Source organism: Pocillopora damicornis, chromosome 8 (assembly GCF_964200805.1).
Source record: "Pocillopora damicornis chromosome 8, jaPocDami1.2, whole genome shotgun sequence".
NCBI lineage: Eukaryota > Metazoa > Cnidaria > Anthozoa > Scleractinia > Pocilloporidae > Pocillopora > Pocillopora damicornis.
This window is the reverse complement of record NC_142677.1, coordinates 15432478-15453773: the sequence shown is the minus strand read 5'-3', so window position 1 is coordinate 15453773 and position 21296 is coordinate 15432478. Positions and strand designations below refer to the sequence as shown.

The window sequence follows — 21296 nt, the reverse complement described above, 5'->3', positions numbered from 1 at the left end:
TGTTGTTTTGATTAGTTATGGCGACGATTCGAAATGATCATTCCACCTGGATTAATTATAACTATAAGGTTTCAGCTATTGACGCGGTTTTTGACGTTCCAGTGCGGTGTGTCAGCGCTTATTCTGTGTCAAAAGAAGAATTGTGGACAATTGTAGAGTAAAATATGGGTAATGGAGCTCAATCAAGGCCTGGAAACCCCACGAATATACAGCCAGCTAATAATTTCATAAGATCACAACGAAGTTGTGATATGAACGGTTATGTCGCTAATGGTGGTGAGACGAATCACGGCATATTTCAACCCTACGATGGTGTTCAATCTCAGCATTTTGCTTCACCTTTCATTAGAAATGAACCTTCATCTTATCATTCCGGTCCATATGACTCAGCTGATCATTTCGACGACTACGAAGTGGATATGAGTATCGAGCGTGCGGTTGCTCCGCATTCCCGATCATATTCCCAATCGTATCGCGGGATGGACAGACCAGACGGGCCAGTTTATCGTTCAACTTCAAAAGGAGTTTATGAACAGTCAAAAATCGGGAATAGAAATCGATTAGCCGACCAGGCAGGAGGGATTTCAAATTCAACTTCTGATGACATTGTATTTGAGGTCTTTCATTGCCTAAAGACGGGAAAAGATTACAGTGTGATAAATTTGGAAGGTCAAAGGTATTTCGTCGACTCTTGGAATTCAGGTATATATCTCCGGGTAGCAACAGTGAGCATGTGTTTTCCTATGATGTTAGTGGTGAAAATTAAGGGAATAAAGGGGAGGTGGGGCCAGAGGGGGTAGCCGTTGGGGTATGCTACAATGTTCATGATGCTTACTTGCCCAGACTTGTTTTAGGATCACTAAATCACCTTGCAGCCTAAAATGGAGATTATATAATTTTTTTCAGTTCTTGTTTTTAAATGATTTCCAAAGTAATAATAATAGTACACATGTTCTTGGGCATAAATGTCTTTTGGGCTCTTCTCAGGGCTCATTTTAACTTTTAAATTACTCTGAGTGGGGCCCAAAACATATGTGTCCACATAAGCATAGTTTGTCTTGTTTGTTTTATTATACCTCTAAGACCCATGAGAATGTGGAAAATCTGATAGGATTATAGCGGAACACAATATTCTCCTCTAAGTATTGTCTGAGAAAATGATTTTGAAATTACTTAGGGTCTGTATAGATAGGCAAGTGGCCAAGATACTGAGAAGATCACTCACCTGACCAAACAAATATCAACATATTTACCCAAAGTGACATTTTATTAAGGTGAACATCATCGGTATGTTCATTGACCCATTGACTTTCTATGTGACACATCAGGAAATATGAACCAATTAAGAAAGTTATCAATTAATCCTGTTATTTGTGGGGATACTCATTATAAAGGAGGATTGGAATGATCTACTGTTCTGCTCTTCATTGTAGCTAAAAGGGGTATCATTTCCTATGGAAGGGGTACCTTTTGTTCAAATGTGTTACATTCAGGGTAGAGCATCCTCATTGAAAAATTTTGTTGAGGCCTCTCTTGGCATATGATCTATCATATTCATCCAGGGTTGGTATAAACCAGGTATTGTGTGGATAAGGGGAGCCTCCAGGCAATAAACAGACCACAAGTTTTGTTAACCCTTTAATTCCCAAGATCTGATTGTTAATTCTCCCCTGTAGCTGCTACACATTTCCTTGTAAATTAGCTATGAGAACTTGGTGCTAGATCAAGATAGTAGCTTCTACCTGATAAGTTTGAATATTCTCATTACCTGTTTGCTGAAGAATGTATGGATATTGTAAGGAGAAGTTTTGTGTCAATCACTTGTGGGAGTTAAAGGGTTAATAATATGTATTCTGCTATTGCTTCTTACATATAGGTAATGAGTTGCAGCCATTTCCTGAGGAGTGGTACCAACACGGTTACATAGAGAGTGACCAAAGACTAGAAACAGGAGAGTATGGATATGATGACACAGCTCATGGTGCTGCTATGCAGTCACAAAGTGCTTGGGTACCAAGATGGAAAGATGATCGCATGGGGTTGATGGAACATCCATCTAGAGGTGCAGTGCTCTTTATTGTGATTACATGTATTGTTATGGGGAAACTTTTTGTTGTAGTATGATTGGCTAATTTTACATGCATTACTGTGCTTTTGAGGTATCAGTGGTGTTTCAAGACGAGGGGTTGGGGGGGGGGGGGAGTCCAGAATCTTTCCTCACCCCTCATGCCTTTCAAGCTTGTGGATCTAGTGGCCTGTTCATTTACGTTCATGGCTAGTGTGAATTTAAGAAAAGGGTTAAGGAGTCATCATAACTGTCAGTTCTCACTGGTAACTTATGACTTAACTGCATTAATGTACAAATTTGTTCTGAATCTTATTCTAGGACTATTGACTACGTACTTTGAAGAAACTAAGTTGAATGTACTAAGTGTTTACGACCAACATTCTGGCACATGGTTGAAGATGCCTCTGTCATGGGAGATGTATGTACCAGATGTAAAATCGCGGCTGGTGACCATTCAGGAGACATTTCCATATTGGACCGATACCTCTGAGATACTTGCGTTGTTGAGACAGTGTAATTATGATCTTGATGAAGTCCTTAACACTTACATGACGCTGTTTGAGGACGCGAATCCCACTGAAGAGAAGACTCCTTTAAAGCTTGCAAATAGCTCTGCGATTAGTAAAGAGCAAGCAGTGGAGATGGAAGGCTTGACGAAAAGAATTGGACAGCTAGAGGAGCAACTGCGAGATAAAGATTCTCAGTTGCAAGAGTCCCAAAGGAAGAATTTGGACTTACAAGAAAAGCTTAGATCAGCAGAAGAACTAGCAAGAAAACTTCAGATCAAAGGGACAAGTTTACAACGGGAGATTCAGCAGCTTAAATCTGCGCAAACACAACCTCAACAACCAGTTGTGGCAACGGTTGCCGTGGCGACTCCTAAAGAGAAGAGGGTTTCTAAGGATACTTGTCTGGATATAAAGTCCTCTATTAAATTCTTTTCTGAGAAGTTAGCGGAATTGCGGAATTGTTTTTCAAGCGAAATGGATGGACTTTATTCAGTTTTAAATCAGGCGCAAGGGTCTTTGCGTAAGATGAAACAACAAAACCAAGGCTCTAGCAAGGAACTGATAAAACTGCGCGCCTTGTACCATAAAGAGGTACTCGAAAGAAAACTTTTGTACAATAAACTCCAAGAACTCCGCGGTAACATCAGAGTATTCTGTAGATGCAGATTTGATCCTAATGCAGATGATGTACTTAATTTCTCCACGGACCAAGACATAAGTTTGGTATCAGTAATGGGACAGAAAAAGTCCTTCAGATTTGACCGAGTTTTTTTTCCAACCAGTACTCAGGAAGAGGTCTTTCAAGACACTCTTCCTCTTATTACGTCATGTGTTGATGGGTACAATGTTTGTATCATGGCTTACGGTCAAACAGGTACGTGTTCTCAATGCAATCTTTAAAATCATTTCTTTAAGGCCACCGTTTCTCATCTGAGTGGCACAGGAGGGAACATAAAGTGCGGCATTGAATATTACTTATCTGGTGGTCTTTGAAAAGTTTTGCCCTCTGCACATTTTAACTCCTTAGTTTTTAAATATTTTTTCTCCCTCGATATCAGCCTACAGACTGTCGGAAAACGAACACCGCTATTTAGGTGATAAAGATTTCTCAACTTTATTGCCCAATAATAGTCTGTTTCGTCTTTTTATCACAATGAGATTTTGGGCGACGTGACTAATTATCTCGGGCAACCTAACTCAAGTTTAGTTTCGGGCGAGATTACTTTTGGGAGACTTGACCAGATGTCGTTATATTTACCCCTCAATGTAAGCGGTTCTTAATTTTTGGGTGTTGCAACGGTTCTACTTTTGTGGTAAATGAGCATCGACTTTACTTTCTTTTTTAGGCTCAGGGAAAACGTACACAATGATGGGGACAAACGAAGATCCCGGAGTAAATATCAGATCGATTCTGGAACTCCTTCGGGTATGTGACGAACGAACCACCGTGGACTATACTATGTGTGTTTCTATGGTGGAAGTTTATAACGAAACAGTGAGGGATCTGCTCAGTGAGAGTGGAAGCTCACAACAACTGACCATTCAGATGAGGAACAAACAACTGGTCATTACTGATGTCACTGAAGCTAATGTCAAGTCTGCTGCAGATATCAAAGGCATCATGGAAAAGGGTAAACGTTTTTTCGATGTCTGACATTTGAGTTATCTTTACCTGTGCTATCCAAAAGGCAGTAAAAGGGAACTTTGAACGCTTTTTCCCAGTTGAAATCGATTTTTACATTGAGATCCATACATGATTGAAACTCAAAACTCAAAATAAAAATAGATTGAGACTGCTTAACCTTTAACACCTAATATCAGTGTGCACATTCTCTGCACTGTCCTCGTGCATATACCAAGCTGCTGAAAGGAGAATTAGCTATTAACTTATCAATCAAGAACTTCTTGAGGTAATGATCATTTCTTCTATTTTAGTGATCGTAACGCTTAATTCAGGGTGACGCGGAAAGGAGAAATTAAAATGCTAATCACTCTGAGGCGCTAATGGTTGAGTTTCCGAAAAGGAGTCCTGAGGTTCTAAGAAATGAGCCCAAGTGCTTCATATCTTCGTCAAAGGAGGGCAAAAATCAAATGTTTACGAGCAATTATCCAGCAGCAACTCTCTCTTTTTTTGTGTTCAATTTCAGGTGACTCGAACCGTTCAGTGGGTGCTACCAAAATGAACACAAACAGCTCCCGCTCCCATTTGTTACTCCTCTTGAAGCTTCATGGCACAGATCGCGTGACAAATGCCGTCACGCGCGGTACGCTGACCCTTGTAGACCTTGCTGGCTCAGAGAGGATCTCCAAAACTGAAGCCACAGGACAAAGGCTCGTGGAAGCAGCAGCTATCAACAAATCTCTTTCAGCGCTGGGTCAAGTATTTGCAGCGTTAAGAACGAATGCAATGCATGTACCTTACAGAAACTCTAAGTTGACTCAATTAATGCAGAGCTCTCTTGGGGGGGACGGTAAGGCGTGTTTGTTTGTTAATGTTAGCCCGCTCGCCAGTAACCTTAGCGAGACAGCGAGTACGTTACAGTTTGGATCAGAGGCTAAGCAAGTTGAACTTGGAAAGGCCAAACAGAACATTACCTAAGCACCAAAGAAAAAACTAACCGGATAAAATTTAGAGTTTAAATCAACAAGGACTGATTGACATCCAAATATCTATCGATCCTTGAGTGTTCCTAGACCAGCTTACCGAAGGTTTCAACGACTTCACGAGCCCTGAGCCTTCTGATAATATCTTAATATTAGAGTAGGGCAGATCTTGGCTCAAAAACCAGTCAGTTCTGTTTTGTTTCCTTTTATTTACACTTTTCAAATTTCAAAACTCTTAGGCCGGTTATTTACACGAGGTCCAACCCAAAACGCGGTTTTACGCAAGCAGTGAGTCTCAGGAATTTTCTTGAAGAGGGTTTATTTAATTTAATAAATTTCCTCTACTATTAGCTTCACAAAGATAAATATTCAGATAAAAGGTTTGGCTAAACTGAAGATGGCTTAGAACGTAGTTTTGTTAAACAACGGCTGAACTTTGTTTAAATAACAAGCCCTTAATGAACCGATCTTGAATTTAAACACAGCAAACAAAAAGCTGAGCCTTTCAGGGTCGGTAACTCCCGCAACTTTCTAGAAACGAGTCCTTGAAGGGGAATAACTAGCCAAACAGTTTTTCAAGTTAAAAATTTATTTTCCTGCCGTTAACCCATTCACTCCCAAGATCTAAAGATAAACTCTCGCTACTGTTTGCCTTACATTTCTTATGGTTTTAGCATTGAGAATTTTATGTTGAATCTAAAAATATTCTGCAATGTATATATTTTTGATCTTATCACCTCTCTGCTTAAAGACATATCGGCAGTGTTGGGGGAAATTTCTCATCGGTCACACCCAGGAGTGAAAGGGTTAATTTGGGAAGCAGGTGTATTTTTATTAAAAGCGTTTCGTGTTTTTATGATGTATTATTCCTTCTAAAAATTTATAGCACAGATATTGATTTTTATAACAAACATCGAAAAGATTTGGATTCAACAATAATTTATTATTATCCGCCGCAAATATGACAAGATAAAAACTATATTTTACAACATAGAAAATGCCAGCAGGTTGAACTAAAGTAATCTTCATTACACGTAAATTTTACGTTATTCCTTTAAGGACTGAGTTGTCAACCAGTCTTGCTTGCCTCACTCTCTTCATTTCAATCACAGACGATTTCTGGTGTTGTAAAATCGCATCTGAACCATTGACAGTTTCGATCAGAATAAAGTTCAAATTCCTTTCGCCTGTAAAGGATCTGCTATTCAGCGAACATCTTAGGGATGCGCCAAATCTTTTTGGCTTCTTGTAATGTGTTCCATTGATCTGATTGGTCATTCTGATTACTTTAGTTTTCGAAAAGCGCTCTGCTGTTTTTGCATTGGTTTTGACTTCCATTTGTAAAAGACAGTTCGTTAATCGCTTTAAATGTAAACACGACCGCATAACCCAGCCTTTTACAACGTTTAACGCGAGATAATTATGAATAAAACGGATGATAAAGTATTAAAATCTCCCTTTTCTTTTGACTTACGATGATATTAGTAAAAATCGTATTTACACTCTAGTTACCTTTTCAAGGTAGATGGTATCTCTGTTTCACTCTAAGAAATTACAGAGATTCGGAAAGGCAATTGGTTTCGAATTAGATAGAGCCATGAAGGCAAACTGACCAGAAAATTCAACGAAAAAAGAAAAAAAAATAGTAAAATGTAGAAAGAAGACACCCACGGGGCATTTGGTGCCCAACAGAACCAACCTTAACTCTTTACATCCTTACATGAGGATAAATGTTCTCCATTCCGCCCTCTCTACATTTCCTATTGTACTGAAGAGGGTAACTTGTTAGATCATGGAGAGCTTCTGAAGCTGAGGATCATGCATTTTGTTTTTTTTTCTCGTGATCTCTATGTTTAATTCAGGGTTGATGCTGAGATGAGAAATTAGACGATACTCACTCTAATGGGTTAAGGGATTAATTATTCCAAAAGGACTCCTGATGTTATTTGCATGAGGAATGGAAAATAGCAAAGGAAAAAAGAGAGGCGGTCTTAAAAATAAAAGAGAAAAGAAAAAGAAAAGAAAGGAATGGAAGAATGATGGGGGATGAGAGGTAGAGGTTTGTCCCCCCCAGAATTCCCTGCACGCTTGCTCTTATCCACCCTGAATTTCTGTACATTTTCTATCTTCTTGTCCAATCCCATGACTTTTAAAAAAGAGAGCTTCAGCGTTATAGAAAAAAGTGCCCTTTCACAAATTTTACATATGATTATTTTCCCCATATTATTGTTATTACTATTGGTCAGTTGATAAAATGTTTTCCCTGCCAAGTTTTAGGAAAGTGTTTGGTTGGTATTAACTGGCATAATACACATCCAAAGTTTCAAACAGAGGTTCTGAGAAGTCCAGTGGGGGGTCGGGTAAGGCTTTGTCAAAGCCTTCTTTACCAACCAACCAGTAAGTAGTCACCAGTCCTTGCCTCTGTCAAATAGGGACAAAGAAAAGAAAAACACGATGTAAAGATATCGATAGGCCTTGTGCACGTTTACGTCGGAATAAGCAATTTTATCGCTAAGCCTCGCTTTCAAGATGTGGACTGTTTATTCGGATACTATATTTTAAACAATACCCTCAGGGAAACAACAGAGACAAGTAACAAAGACTTGTGAATATTCTGGTGCAAACAAGGCTTGGGTGCGTACTCTGAGTAAATGACGCCAGCTATTGAAAGTACATTGAGAAGAACATTAGTTTGATTTATCAAAAAAACAAAATTACAAACCGTAATTGGAGAGGGTTCAGTTAATTCGAAAGAAAAATGCTATATTCTTTTTACTCAGGTTTTCAAACGTTCCGAGCCTCCATCTGTGTTCGTAGCATTCGCAGCGCTGTTAGTGTGCGCCATGGATTGAAAACAAAAATTCCTTGAGCGTCATTTGTCTAACAGTTGGAGAACCGCGTCTCAGAGGGGCGGGTAGAAAAATAAATTGCCTTTTTACGTTTAACTTAATTGACTGTTAAAGTGTCATCAAGCATGGAGAATAGTCCCTTTAGTCAGTTTCTTATATGACCTCCGAGATATTTTTTTTACCTTAATCTGGACCTGTCCCCTCTCCTCTAGATAAAAACCTCCAACTTCAACCAACCTCGAATGTGACTCGCTGCTCACGTGGATGCGCAAAGCTTGAGAAATGTATGAATAAGAGAATCATCATAAGGATATACAAATATTACCAAAACTTAAATACCTGCTCCAAACTTGGTCGATGCGTTTCTAAGATATTCAACCAAATAAGTTCACAGAAAAAGATCATTAACTCTATCGTTAAGGGCCAAAGGTCTAATTAATGTATCAGACCTTCCACGGCCAATTAGAGCACCTAAGGGTCAGAGTGATGGAACGCATAGAGCATGCGCAGTACTTACGCAGACAGGTGCTTTCCAGCTTAGATGCGATGTTGACCGTGTGACCATAAAGGCAAAACCGTGGCATGGTCACACCAACAACTGCCGCCACCACTGGACCTGTAAATCAAATCAAAATGAAAAGCAAGTTATACGTTCAAACCTATGTTGCTACGTCGCGGCGTCAGTGCAGTTGCATGCGATACGGTTCAGTATAAGAGTGCTTTTCGATTGAGTGTCGTAAAAACCAAAACCAAAGTAATCACAACGGCCATTCAGAAGAAAGGGAAATACCTTTAAGAACCAATGAGAATTCAAAGCAAACAACCTGACCGCCTATGGCGTGGGAAGACTCTGATTGGTTGAGAACAATGCAGAAAGAAAATGATGACATGAAAAGGCGAACAACTAATCAAAAGTCCAGAAATCCTACCCGTGTTGATGCCAATTCGCAGTTGCAGTTGATGGTCTGGCAGATGTCGCACACGAAATACAGTCATGTGACTGAGAAGCTCTAGTGCCATGCTCGCAATTTCACTAGCATGTTTTATCCCATTCTTCTTAGGACAACCGCTGACAACAACGTAAGCATCACCAACTGTCTCCACCTGAAAAAGATAAACTAACATTTCAATGTTTTTTAATACAGTCCCTATTTATTTTCACGAAACCCTCTAAAAGGTGGTGCTTCTTTCACGGCAAAGAAAAAACGCCGGAAAAATCTCCGGGTCTGGAGAGAGAGACCGGGTTCGATATTACGGACTTTAAGGGAGAGAACAACAGCAAAACCACGTTTTACAAATTCCAGGTAAATTTTCTCAATGTGAGTTTACCTTGTATACGTCAAAACGACTGATAATTTCATCAAAGGACACATACAAATCATTCAAAAAGCCCACAATCTGCAAAGGAAAAAGAGAGAATTATTAGCGTGTTTGTTCGTAGGTCTGTGTTCATCATAAATCCAGTGATTTTACTTATTGTTTCAAAGTAAACTTTGGCAAATATCTCTTCGAGGTTTCCGCACACTGAGGAGCTGCTTCCCATAGGAGTCATAGAGGGACGCCTTAATCATCAAGACCTTCCCAAAATAGTCCATTTTACAACTGTGTGCTTGGTTGCCAAGCCTTTGAACAGGAGTGAGGCCAAGGTTGACCTTGTCATGATACAAACCTTGCTGCTTTCCAAATGAATATTACTTTGTTATCATGCTAACTAGATGCTGGTCTCCATCACAACAAGGTCACCTTCAGCCCACAACTGTGAAATGGCCTATTGGTACACAACTATGGCTGAACGCTACACACGAACCAAGTCCCCATGGTGTAAGTCACGTGATTTAATGCATAGAGACGTTAAGATTGATCAGCATCCATTGTGTAGTTCCATACCTCTAGCGGGGTACTCATGGAGGCCAGCTTAGTGAAGCCGACAATGTCACTGAAGAAGATGGTAACTTCCTCAAATCCCTCGGCCTGCACCGTGTTATCAGACTTCAACTGGTCCACTGCCAAACTAAGAACATGAAAAGAAAACTTTCAGGGCAGTTATCAACTGAGTGTCGAGAGAAATCCGGGTTTTTTTGGCTTTGCTTCACTGCGTCATTTGATTGGATAAGAAACTTGTGTCGTCTTTGTTCTAAATTAATTAGATACAAAATTTACTCCAATCGCGCTCAGTTTCTCACGTTTTTGTCGCGCTTGAGTAAGGTTTAGTGATTTCGTTTCAAGTTCTAATTGGCTGTTGGTGATAGTTGTCTTATTTCTCATTGGCTTTTGTGATATATTTGGGTTTACAAGATTCATTCAAAAAGTACGACATTCAATCGTTTAAACAACACTTTTCGTCTGAAGCAACTCTGTTCCATGACTGGTCCAGAAAAGTCGCAACACTTTTTGATTTAGGAAAATCTCACTGTCCCTTCTCTATACGAAGTTTAGGCCTCTCTCTGCTTAGAAAATTATTTGCTTTTCTCTTACGACTGTCGTCGCATACGGCAAGCTAACTTTTAGTGTTTTTTTTTCTACTTACGGTGGGAGCAATCGGTAGAGGATTTTCTCTGTTTTTTCTTTCTCCTCATTTAACTGCCTGGTTCGTTCCTCCACCAGCTGTTCCAAGTGATTAGCATGCTTCTCCATCATAGTAACCATGTTTTCTATGATGTTAGATCCTCTGAGGAAATAAGTCGTGTCAGGTTTGATGTCAATGAAAATTATATGCGATGCAGGACTAATGCAGGGGTGTACCTAGGATTTCTGACGAAGTGGGGGAGGGGCGTCCAAACTTAATGTCCTTATGACTTGTGCAGGCATTCCAGGTCTTTTCTTTATCACAATGAATCATTTTTCTTGGCAGGGGGAGGAGTCACGCGCATATTCGTTATTCCAAACGTATGTCTTAAAACGGTAAATATGATAAAAAAAAAATTTATGTACTTCACTGAGATGTACCTGCCACTTTCTTTCTTGAGCCGCTCTACAATTCGGTAAAAATGCGGCCTTTCCTCGGGTTCGTCATTCCAGCAATCTACCATCAGCTCTATGTATTCCGGCTTCATTTCCATTGATGGAACATCAGGACGGAAAGGAGGATCCTCATGAGCCACAACACGGTGAATTATTACTGTTTAAGGGGAGGATTGCAAAAGGTGAATACGTAAATTGGGGCAGGACAATTTTCGGTTGCGATGTCTTTCTCCATGCAAGAGTGTAGACAGATACCGGTGAAATTTTAGGGAAAATTGACAAATCGCTGATGTATTCTACAAGTGATTGACCAGCATCCCGTCTTTGGAATGCAGCAATACTCCCCGTCACTTAATGCGACTAAAAATTGGGGAAAGCTCCGGAAGAAAATAGGAAAAAATACCTCGGAAAACTTCACCAACTATTTCTATCCAACCCAGTTCACCCACCTTTAGGTTGTAGCATTTTTCTGCTGTAAGGCTCCGAACGAAAGGACATTTCTTGAAGTAGTATTCCATAGCTGTACACATCTCCCTTCTGGGAAAACCCCTCACGCTCCACCTTACTGATATTGATGTGCTCAGGTGCAGTCCACAAGAGATCTAACATGGCATAAGAAACGGTTGTACCCATAAGCTAGATTCTTAGCCAATGTCTTTTATTAGGTTAGCAAGTGTCTTTTGTTGACCTACTATTACTGACAAAAGCTCTTAACATGCTTCAATTATCAGCCATACTTATGGTCTTTGTCTTAGCCTTTGCCTCGTTTATAGAAGTTGGTTGGAGAGGTCCAGTAGGTCAAGTATTGAATATTGACTTCTCGATTCGGAGGACTTAGTAGACGAAAACCTCTGATTAAGTTTACAAAATATGTTTTCGATTTTTCTGAGTAATAAATTAGCAGCTGTCTACGACCGAAGTGAATAACGATTCATATTCATGTATTGGTTGGTTACGGGCAAGGGAAGAAATAAAAAAAAAAACCCACATTGTTTAAAACACTTCACAAGTGAAAAAATATGAGAACATTGTAGACTAGATTGCTGACTTTAATTCAAAATGATGTAAACACCAGTCGAACGCAACATATCGATTCTGTAAAAATACGTCGACAGACTCCTCCAAACTCACGAGTGTGGCATAGATGCAAAGATGAGGCTTACCATAATACATCTTGTGCAAACTCTTGGTATTCTCTTGTCCAGCTTTGAATTCATGCAAACCCCAGTCTGTGATCTTGACAACCCAGTGACTGTCAATCACGCATCGAGTCGAAGTCAGGTTGCCATGGAATTTGACAGAGGTGTTGTGAAGGTATTTCATGCCCTATAGCATAAAGTAAAGACGAATGATCCGTTAAAGGAAATATTTTCTTATCATTGCCACGACGACACAAAACAGTCGGCAAAATAGTGAATAATGGATGCTATACTTAAATTATTTCCAAATCTGGATCACCTCTGAAAGTGACCTGAAATTTTCAGTATTGGTTCTGAGCCTCTCCTCCAATTTGTCAATTTTGATCTCTCGCCAATAATGAAAGTGAGGCTCACTTAGTTACGTCTGATGACTCAACAGAGTTTACTTTTGCTCTGATAAACTATCACAACTGATACTGTTGCTATGATAACCCATCAAAAACAATTTTGAGAAAAAGCCTCTTGATGCCGGTTAAAGAAGAACACAACCAAGATATTAGTTTTGTTACACTTATTGACTCCTCTCTATAAGAGACTAGTCATTATTCATTACAGAACCGTAAGGGGGAGGGGGAGGGGTGCAGGTGACACAACCAAAATCCTCCAACCCCCCCCCCCACCCTTCTTTTTCCTCCTTCCCCCAGGTTTTAAAACAAAGACCCGCTCCATAACTACAAAAATAGACCTCGATCGGATTACTTCGAAATGTGCTGGGATCAAAATCGCAGTACAATAGTCCCTGGAGGGTGTTCCCGTGATTTTATCACCACATTTAAACTTCTTCTACAACACTTTTTTGGCATGATAGAAAAGAAAATAAATGATCTCATTACCGCCGCGATGTCGATGGCCATGGACAGTTTGAATCCATAGTCGATCTTATACTCATCGTTAGCCAAGACGTCCTAATCAAAATAAATGAACAACGTTCCATGAAAAGCATGAATTTAACAATCAAGAGCTTCTTCAGTTGGTGATTATTTCCTTTATATTGAAGGGGTTAAAGGGCTAATGCCAATAAAACTGTATAAGTACTTACCTTTAAGCTTCCCTTTTTGCAGTACGACCAAACCATCATAATGTTGGGTGACTCGATGCACGCTCCAATGAAGGGGTTTAGGTTTTCATGGCTGATGTCCCGTACCTTAAAGAAAATGTTATTCAGTTACTGTGCACTACGACACCGTCGTAATGTAACGTGACTACATGGTGATAAACTAAGGTGTATAGATCAGAATATTAATTTTCACAAAAGAAAAAATAAAAATTGAATAAGTCATGAGTATAAATCCCGCTTCAGGCAGAAAAGGTGTTGACCGTTGTCTGTAGCTGTAACACCCCAGTTACCATATCATGATGAACTCATCACAGAAACACCTCACAAGTCTGCGATTTTTCACTTATATCTCTGAAACGTTAAGGGAAAATACAGTTCTTTGAATTTCTATCCATGCTCTAAAACAACTTGTGCGACAGTGGATTTCTAAAGGCTTATATATTTACTAACCTGTTTGAGCTGAATAAGAATTTCTCGAGTCATGTGAACAGTTTTCTTGTTCAACCGCTTTATTGCAACAGTTCGACCCTTGAAAAAAAACGAAAAAGAAAATTCAAAGCTATCAGACCCAAGTGATTCAACCACATTTCGAACTTCTATTTCTAGCTAAATATGGCTCTCAAACACCTAACAGGCGCTACCTTCGCATTTTTCAATGATATCCACCGACTTTCACGTTTGCAAGGTCCCTCGTTCCTCTAATGTTCTTATGAACCACCTCCTCAGTGGCAGTTAATTGGCAGTCGATCTTCCATAGTCCCTCCCTTATACTCTTTTGGCAACGACTGATCCCTCGTTCGTTCCCCCTGGAAAACCATATGACACCCCTAAATCCTCCATTACCCCCCTCCCCCCTTGCGAAAAATAACGACGGGTCCTTTGTATCAAAAGGTCTGGCTTGATGTATTGCCTTCCCTCTCCGTCACTTTGAGTAAATAGCTACTTTACCCACGAGACCGTCCCGGCTTCGTAATTTTCTTACTTGATAGTTTCCGATTGTGGTGAAGATTTGCTCTGTGTTTGCTGATGCGTTGGAGGCGGCTGTAGTTTGCTCCTCTTGAATCAGTGGACTGGTGAAAGGCTCGACGGCTTTGATCGTGTTCACTTTCAACTCTTCCTTGGTCTCTGTTTGCTGAAAGGTCAAGTTAGTGAAATGAAAGGTTACCCCTCTTTTGAAATCGTAGAATTCCATTTCCCTGACTTAACATCGAGAATTAAGTCACGAAATACTTTGAAAACGACCAGGTAGTAAACGCTTTTTTTTTTGTTGTTGTTTATTCAAATTTTATGACTTTCGAGGACTTACCGGTTACGGTCCCGCTTTTCTAGACCACTCTAACTCGAAAGATCAGACTGATCGTTCAACTATTAACCTTTTTTTCTACTTTAAGTTCTCACAAGCTCTGTATGATATTTTGCTTTATCTTGATTGACTTCTGTGATTACTTTGGTTTTCGTTTTATGACACTCAATCGGAATGCAGTCTCTACATGCACTCGTCTAGTCTTTGAAAAATTTATATATGCTTATTTACACAAATTTGTACGAGAAATCATTAGGTTACTTGTTAATAATTTACATGAAAAACGCATCACATGAAGTCAAGACGAACGAAATTTTGCTAGCACACGTACGGTATTTGTAATTTGGACTCATGTGACACGAAAAATGCACTCGTTTTCAGCCAATCCGACGCGCGTAACTTTTTCATGTATATTGTCAAAATGGTTACAACATGCAAACTCACTGGAAGGGGACGAACAGTCGATGGACTCCGCTTGAAAGTTGTCACTCCCTGTGACTGTGCTTCTCCTGATCCACTGTGATCTTGAATATGCAGATCATCATAACGAAGTTTCCATGACTTGTTCTGCGCCAGATCTGTTTCATAGCGAAGTTTCCTGCAAGCGAATAAGTTTACTCAAATTATATTTTGTCAGAGATAAAAAAATTTCTATTCTTGAGTTAAGTTTTTAGTTATTGAAGACTTTACCTAAGAATATAGAGTTTCTCTTGTGTGATGAATCTGGGAGTTTCGCATGTATGTTTGCTTAGTTCACTTCAGCGTCTTTCTCTACTAAGAGCATGCGTTAATAATTAAGGCGACTTCATGAAAACAAAGAGAATATCGTGATCTTTTGTGGAAACAAATCCATAATGCTCATGGAGAACTTGCAATGGATTATCCTTCCATCTAGGTGGGGGTTTGAGGTGTGGGGTTGGAGGGGGGGTTGGAGGGGGGTTGGAGGGGGGTTGGAGGGGGGTTGGAGGGGGGGTTGGAGGGGGAGGTTGGAAGGGGGGTTGGAGGGGGGGTTGGAGGGGGGGTTTGAGGTGTGGGGTTGGAGGGGGGTTTGGAGGGGGGGTTTGGAGGGGGAGGGTTGGGGAGAGGATGCAATGCCGGAAATCGCTTCCTACTTTGGATACCAGAAACAGAGGCGTCACATGTGCGGTACTAGATTTCAGGGAGTCATCGTTCACTGTATATGCAGCATAGGAATCGTAATGTCGTGGGTTTAGAGAATAAATTACTTACCTGATGATGAGGAAAAACATAAGTGCTAACACCACGACACCAGCGGTAGACGCTGCAATGACTACATTGACCAACTGTTGAGTTGCTAGATTGAAAAGAGAGGAAAAATGAAGAATAATGTAAAGAAGATGATGTGTTCTTAAGCCTGGTGACTAAATCGAAAAATGATGTCGTTCAGTCAGACATACTGCAGATGTACTTGAAGTCATAGAGGTTTAATGTGAGTGTCGTAAGACCAAAAGCAAAGTAATTGCAAGAGGATTTCACGAGGAACCAAGGAGTAAATCCAGCGAACTGCTAAAAGCTCGGAAACCGGCATGAGTGACACCGTGGAGATTGCTTCCACTTTAGGATCCGATTGCTAGGTGAGAGGGTGGCACCAGTTTTCTGCGACTATCGCATGGGGAAGAAAAACGAAATATATGCAATCCGAGATTTCTTAAAACTCTCGCAAGAGAATTTCTTTTGACCACGCTGATACGATATCAGCAAGTGACTGCATTCTTACCTTCTCTTCCTTGCTCGAGGCACAATTCTTTCTCCCATCCACACCTTGGCTTATCAAGAGGAGGATTTGTGCGTCCTCCTGCCCAAATCACTCTCACGTCTATCAAGTGAAGTCACATCAGCACGTTTCTTACTAACAACAGGAATTTCTTAAAGAGCTTCTCTCCTCCCCACCCATCATCTAAGTAGATGTATGATGAAGATTTTAAATTGAATCTCGAGCCAAAAAAACTGCATTGGCTTTGGGTTTTCATTGCTACTTTGGGCTGTGTTGACACGACTGGCCAAAGCTCGATGTTTTAGGGAAGGAAATACTGAACACTAATTGCCTGAAGCGATTGGATTTAGTTACGTATCTGATTAGTTGAGAGGGTGGTGTGGATTACATGTGACGCTCAACTGAGAATAGATCTGTCTCGATGCGTCTGGGATTACCTCTTAAATTGAAGCCTCCAGTGGAGTGATTGTAATCAGCGATGTTCTGGAAACTTCCATTCACGTAATACTTGAGAGAATAATCTGGGTCACGATCACCCGATTCGTCGATTCGAACTGTCCCCGAGGCACCTGGTTTATCAAATATGACCAAATTAAAAGTGTTCAAAATCATAAAGAAACAAAGGAGCAATCTTGAATGCGAACTCGAAAAAAGAACTCGGAAATTAATGTTTAAATTTTAAATTAAGCATCAAACAGTTGTAAACTGTTTAAAATGACTAGTTTATAATCTTTCTTTGTTTCCGAGGAGTTTCCTTAAACAATCCCGATTTCATGCACTCGACCCAGTTTCTTTCTTCCTCAAAGAATCTCGATTTCATGCACTCGACCCAGTTTCTTTCTACCTCAAAGAATCTCGATTTCGTGCACAAGTTCAAGTTCTATAACGCACAAGTTCCTTATTTCTTATGGAACTCGGGCTATTTCAGTGTCAAACAAACACGAACCTTCAAATTCCATGTTGAGCATTCTGTGCACTATAGCTTGTCCATCTTTTTTGTCCCCTCCAGCTGCCAAGGTCTCATTCAGCGCAATGGCGTACAAATAAATAGCATCGTATATAGCTCCAGCGTACACCTCCACCTACACCGCAAAAGAACGCAGTTAGTGGATAAACCGTAGATGGGGATCCGGTGACTGCTCACGATCAAACACTATGGACTTGGAATAACAATCTTAATAGAGTGAGAGAACAAACAACTAAGGCGACCTGACCTGTAAAATTTAAGAGAAAAATTTGTGATATGGTTTTTGTTTTCCTAACCCTTGATTCCTTAAAGTGACTAACAACCAATTTCTCTTTGTAACATCACTGTTGAAGCAAACTTCTGGGTCTCGAGAATAAAGGAAACAGTCGCCATTTAAAAAAAGCTCATGGTTGTTTAACAAATTCTTCTTGTTAGTCTCAGGAGGAATGTATAGCGAACAGTATGGAGAATATACATGCTGATGTCAGGTTGTAAAGGGTTAATTGAAACATTTTTAGTTTAAACGCTTATTTCAATTCGTGTTTTAGATTAATTATTTTTTATTATCATCAATATTATTGCCATCGACAGTCTCTGCAATTCAGCGGACAGCATACCTCAGTTGAGTTGAAATGGTTTTTTTAAAATATACATGAGTCGGTGATAAAATATCAACATTTTCTTTATAGTCTCTGAACACGTAAATTAATCATTTCTTCATGCTCCCGAAGCAAGTTCCCTAAGATTATCTCGTTTTCTGCCAATTTTTGACCAATCTGTACCCTTCCATAATGGACCAAATACTGAACCTCGTTAGGCCCCAATCTGCCCTAATCTCCTCATACCTTTTCACTGTGATCAAGCTGAATTTCAAAGGGGTAGTCCTCGAGTTTCTCTTTAACCTCTTTCGTGAATTGTTGCCATAGTTCTGTGGTCGGCTCTCGAACATGAATGCTCAGAATTCCCCTGAACGCCAGCGCAGCCTCGGCATCTCTGCCGTCATTACCCATGAAGGTGTTGTTTCCAATGGCGGCAGAAGGCAACAGATTGACGGTCAGGAAAGCATAGTCTCCATTGAGCATATCCAGATCATGAGCGAACAGCATTAGAGCTCTTATATCGCCTCCGTAACACAGCATTATAAAGACTATGGCAGAGTAAAACACATCATGATGGCTTTTACGACTAACGGTTAACATTTTGGCCATTTGCGGTACACGATTAACTACCTTTATTTGTGATTAAAAGGAAATATTTTACGGTTAACTTAGCTCATGGCTAACAGTGAAAATTTGTTTGTCCCACTGAGGCCCTTTTCAATGTCAGAAACTGGGAAAGCTTGTTCCATGCGCCGGTGCTGTTGCTTCTTATGGTTCTTAATGGTTCTATCTATCGTAGTTAATTATCTTTTAATTAATCATGTTATTTATGTGCTAACGCTATGTGCTATCTTGTGCAACATTAGCTGGGGCCAGTTTTCCTACTCTTTCCATTTTCTTTTTTTTTAATTTGTTTTTGTTGTTTTTTCCAAATTCCGGATAGTCCCCAGTTCATTTCGTCGTTCTGATTTACCCGCTGGAGTAAATTAACAGCTTTTGGTGGCATAGGTACTGGCTAAAACAAGAAAAACATATTTTGCAGAAAATGAATGAGCCACAAAAGATCTTATTTCTCGGGGACCTAAACAACGAAAAGAACGATTTCTTGTTAGCTTTTCCATCATAACAATGGATTGCTTTAAAAATTGCTGAAAAAGAGGAACAAAAAAGTAAAAAATGAGCCCTCTTTCTTTCTTTGAACCATTTTTTCACTTACTTCTGGCTGTTTCTTTAGCAAGCATCAACACGCCCTTGTACTCCTCTCGCTCGGTGACGAGTACATGCCCAGGATTGAGAGTGTGTATATAGCGAATGTCAATATCGTGCTGTAAGAACACCTTCATCAGGCCAGTCATGGCCAGTTGCCATATGCTCTCTGTAGACGCTATAATTCCAATACTTTTCCATTTGAAGTATCCAAGTACGGACATGAACAGGCCGCCCATTTTGGAGAAAGATCCCACCGTTCTGGCGAACGTCGAGTAAATGCTTTTCTCTGATAGCTTACTCGATTCACAGCCCCAGGATATCATAGGCAGGTTCCACGACGCCGCTAAAATGGCAGCCGGTTCACAAATAATGTCGCATCCGTCTCCTATGATGGCGTCCACTCCAGAAATTCGAAACTCCACCGCTTGGTTCAGTCCTTCGGCGGCTAAGCACATGGAATCATTCCATAGAAACGTCATGTTGTACCCTAGGAGAAGAGTGGGATCTCTGTTGATTTTGTCCACTGCAATGGTAATAGCGGACGCAGATGTTTTGCCGATTGGCCAGTAACCGGTCATTGGTACCAAAACGCCAATTTTCACTTCTTTTACGTTCTCATCCGTGTTGTATTCACCGATGGCGCTTGATAGAAATAACCAAAACAAGCCTGCTGCGAAAACTTCAGAAAGGTAAATTCTCATTTTTTCTCGTGAATGAACAATTTTTTTTCTTCGCGAACAGAATCAATATCGAAGAAGGCGTAAACCAGCTTTCAACTAAACGATATGGTTACTTCAAAGCTCGACCGAAAAATATGTAATTGCAGCCTTAATCAAAGCGGTCCTTTGTGATATTTTTTGACGTCACGTTGTCATGGTTTCATGCTCTAAGTTGCAGTTAGGTTTCTGTCTCATGCGTTACAAAGACCCACCGCATTTTTTTTAGCCAATCAGGTCGCTGGTACAGCTGTATTTTGACATAATCCTTACAAACTTATTTGTGTCGCATGATCCACATTATCTAAACCTGCCTTTGACATCAGGAGGAATCGAGAAAGCATAGCCTTGCGGCCCTCGTCAAGTTGTCCCGCACAAAGCAGGCTAGTTTCCTCGAAGATGAGTGGTGAGCAATATTTCTTAACAAACCCAGTGGCGGGGAGGGACCCGGAGAGCCCGAGCCCCCCTCATTTTGGGTTAAAAAAAAAAAGAAAGAAAGAAAGAAAAAAAAATTGCAGAAGGAAGAAAAGCCGGCAGGTCAAGCGACAACCCCCCCCCCCCCTCCCTTAGCTCAAGGTCTGGATCCGCCACTGAAACTGTCTATCAAATGGGAATTTTGGCGTTTTTCTTGTAACATAGCACATTGACACCCCTCTCCCCCCCTAATATTGATGTTTTTCTTGGTTGGATCATTAAACAAAAGCTCGCCGCGTTACTTCCTTTACTCGAATGAACCTTTTCACCCCTAAGATCTCATCCAGTTAGTGATTCTCCTCACTGTCTGCCAAACAATTCTTATCACGTTAGTTTGGAGAACCTGATATTGGATCAACTATTAATCCCCTATCTGATATCTGATATATATATACATATATATATATATATATATATATATATATATATATATATGTATGTATATATTTGTTTTTCTCATCACTTGTCTTCTTGATATTGTAATGATATTGTAAGGTGAAATTCTCTCTTAGTCATTCATGGGAGTTAAAATGTTAAAGAGATAATTAAGAAATTTTCATTCTGAGATGAACTCCTTCGTCAATAATAACTCCCGTCTCTTTTTGTCTCCTTTAGAGTTCCGTAGGTTTGATTAAGCTTGATTCCTTCAGTAATTCGTCTTCAGGAATATTTGTTGGAACAACTTCACCGAATCCCAAAAAAACTGAGTATGCCTCCATTTGTTACTGTCATCTCGTCCCACGTGTCTTGATTCTAGTTTTAGTCGTGGAATCCCCAAATTTTTGACAATCATGATACTTGTGAAATTTATTAGGACTTTACCATTCAGATCCTACACAATTCGCAAAAAAATTCTGTGTGCAATGTTCTGTCTGATCAGAAGGACCGGCTTTCTTCGGTTGTTGACCGGCCTAACACTCAGGGTTAGTAATATGCTGCATTTGCCGCTATGACATCTGCAAATGGTTAGACGATCTAGTCCTTTCAGATTAGTACGTAAAATCGCCGTAGGTCCTGTCTACTGCATCTTCTCAGCAGTAATTAGT

General features: G+C 40.2%; 2 protein-coding genes across 3 annotated transcripts; one reads left to right on the top strand and one right to left on the bottom strand.

Annotated features, from left to right (window-relative positions):
• The first annotated feature begins 1 nt into the window (after nt 1).
• Nucleotides 2–6627, top strand: LOC113676227 (uncharacterized). Its single transcript, XM_027192855.2, has 5 exons — nt 2–702; nt 1877–2062; nt 2387–3451; nt 3924–4208; nt 4725–6627. Exons 1-5 carry the CDS (start codon nt 165–167, stop codon nt 5174–5176), a joined length of 2526 nt encoding a protein of 841 aa, XP_027048656.2. The 5' UTR covers nt 2–164; the 3' UTR covers nt 5177–6627.
• LOC113676216 (atrial natriuretic peptide receptor 1-like) lies at nt 6104–19912 on the bottom strand. 2 transcript variants are annotated; one of them, XM_089214878.1, is made up of 21 exons: nt 19068–19912; nt 18098–18399; nt 17232–17367; nt 16723–16854; nt 16289–16387; nt 15781–15865; nt 14995–15148; nt 14230–14379; nt 13698–13775; nt 13230–13334; nt 13024–13095; nt 12155–12317; nt 11441–11593; nt 10977–11148; nt 10558–10698; nt 9918–10041; nt 9360–9428; nt 8960–9134; nt 8548–8646; nt 8213–8304; nt 6104–7602 (listed from the first exon to the last, which is right to left on the bottom strand). In XM_089214878.1, the coding sequence occupies exons 1-21, from the start codon at nt 19759–19761 to the stop codon at nt 7477–7479; spliced, it is 3321 nt and encodes a 1106-aa protein (XP_089071004.1). In that variant the 5' UTR covers nt 19762–19912; the 3' UTR covers nt 6104–7476. The 2 variants fall into 2 exon arrangements, with proteins under 2 accessions (XP_089071004.1, XP_027048645.2); XM_027192844.2 differs by lacking the exon at nt 19068–19912 and having other exon boundaries at nt 18098–18562.
• Between the last annotated feature and the right edge of the window lie 1384 nt (nt 19913–21296).

Coding starts and splice junctions, on each gene's coding strand:
- LOC113676227 (XM_027192855.2), top strand. CDS start 165: ATGGGTAATGGAGCTCAATCAAGGCCTGGAAACCCCACGAATATACAG. Junction 2,063..2,386: donor GATGGAACATCCATCTAGAG/GTGCAGTGCTCT, acceptor ATCTTATTCTAG/GACTATTGACTACGTACTTT. Junction 4,209..4,724: donor CAAAGGCATCATGGAAAAGG/GTAAACGTTTTT, acceptor GTTCAATTTCAG/GTGACTCGAACCGTTCAGTG.
- LOC113676216 (XM_089214878.1), bottom strand. CDS start 19,761: ATGAGAATTTACCTTTCTGAAGTTTTCGCAGCAGGCTTGTTTTGGTTA. Junction 16,855..17,231: donor GCTCAACATGGAATTTGAAG/GTTCGTGTTTGT, acceptor TTGATAAACCAG/GTGCCTCGGGGACAGTTCGA. Junction 13,776..14,229: donor CCACAATCGGAAACTATCAA/GTAAGAAAATTA, acceptor TTTTTTTTCAAG/GGTCGAACTGTTGCAATAAA.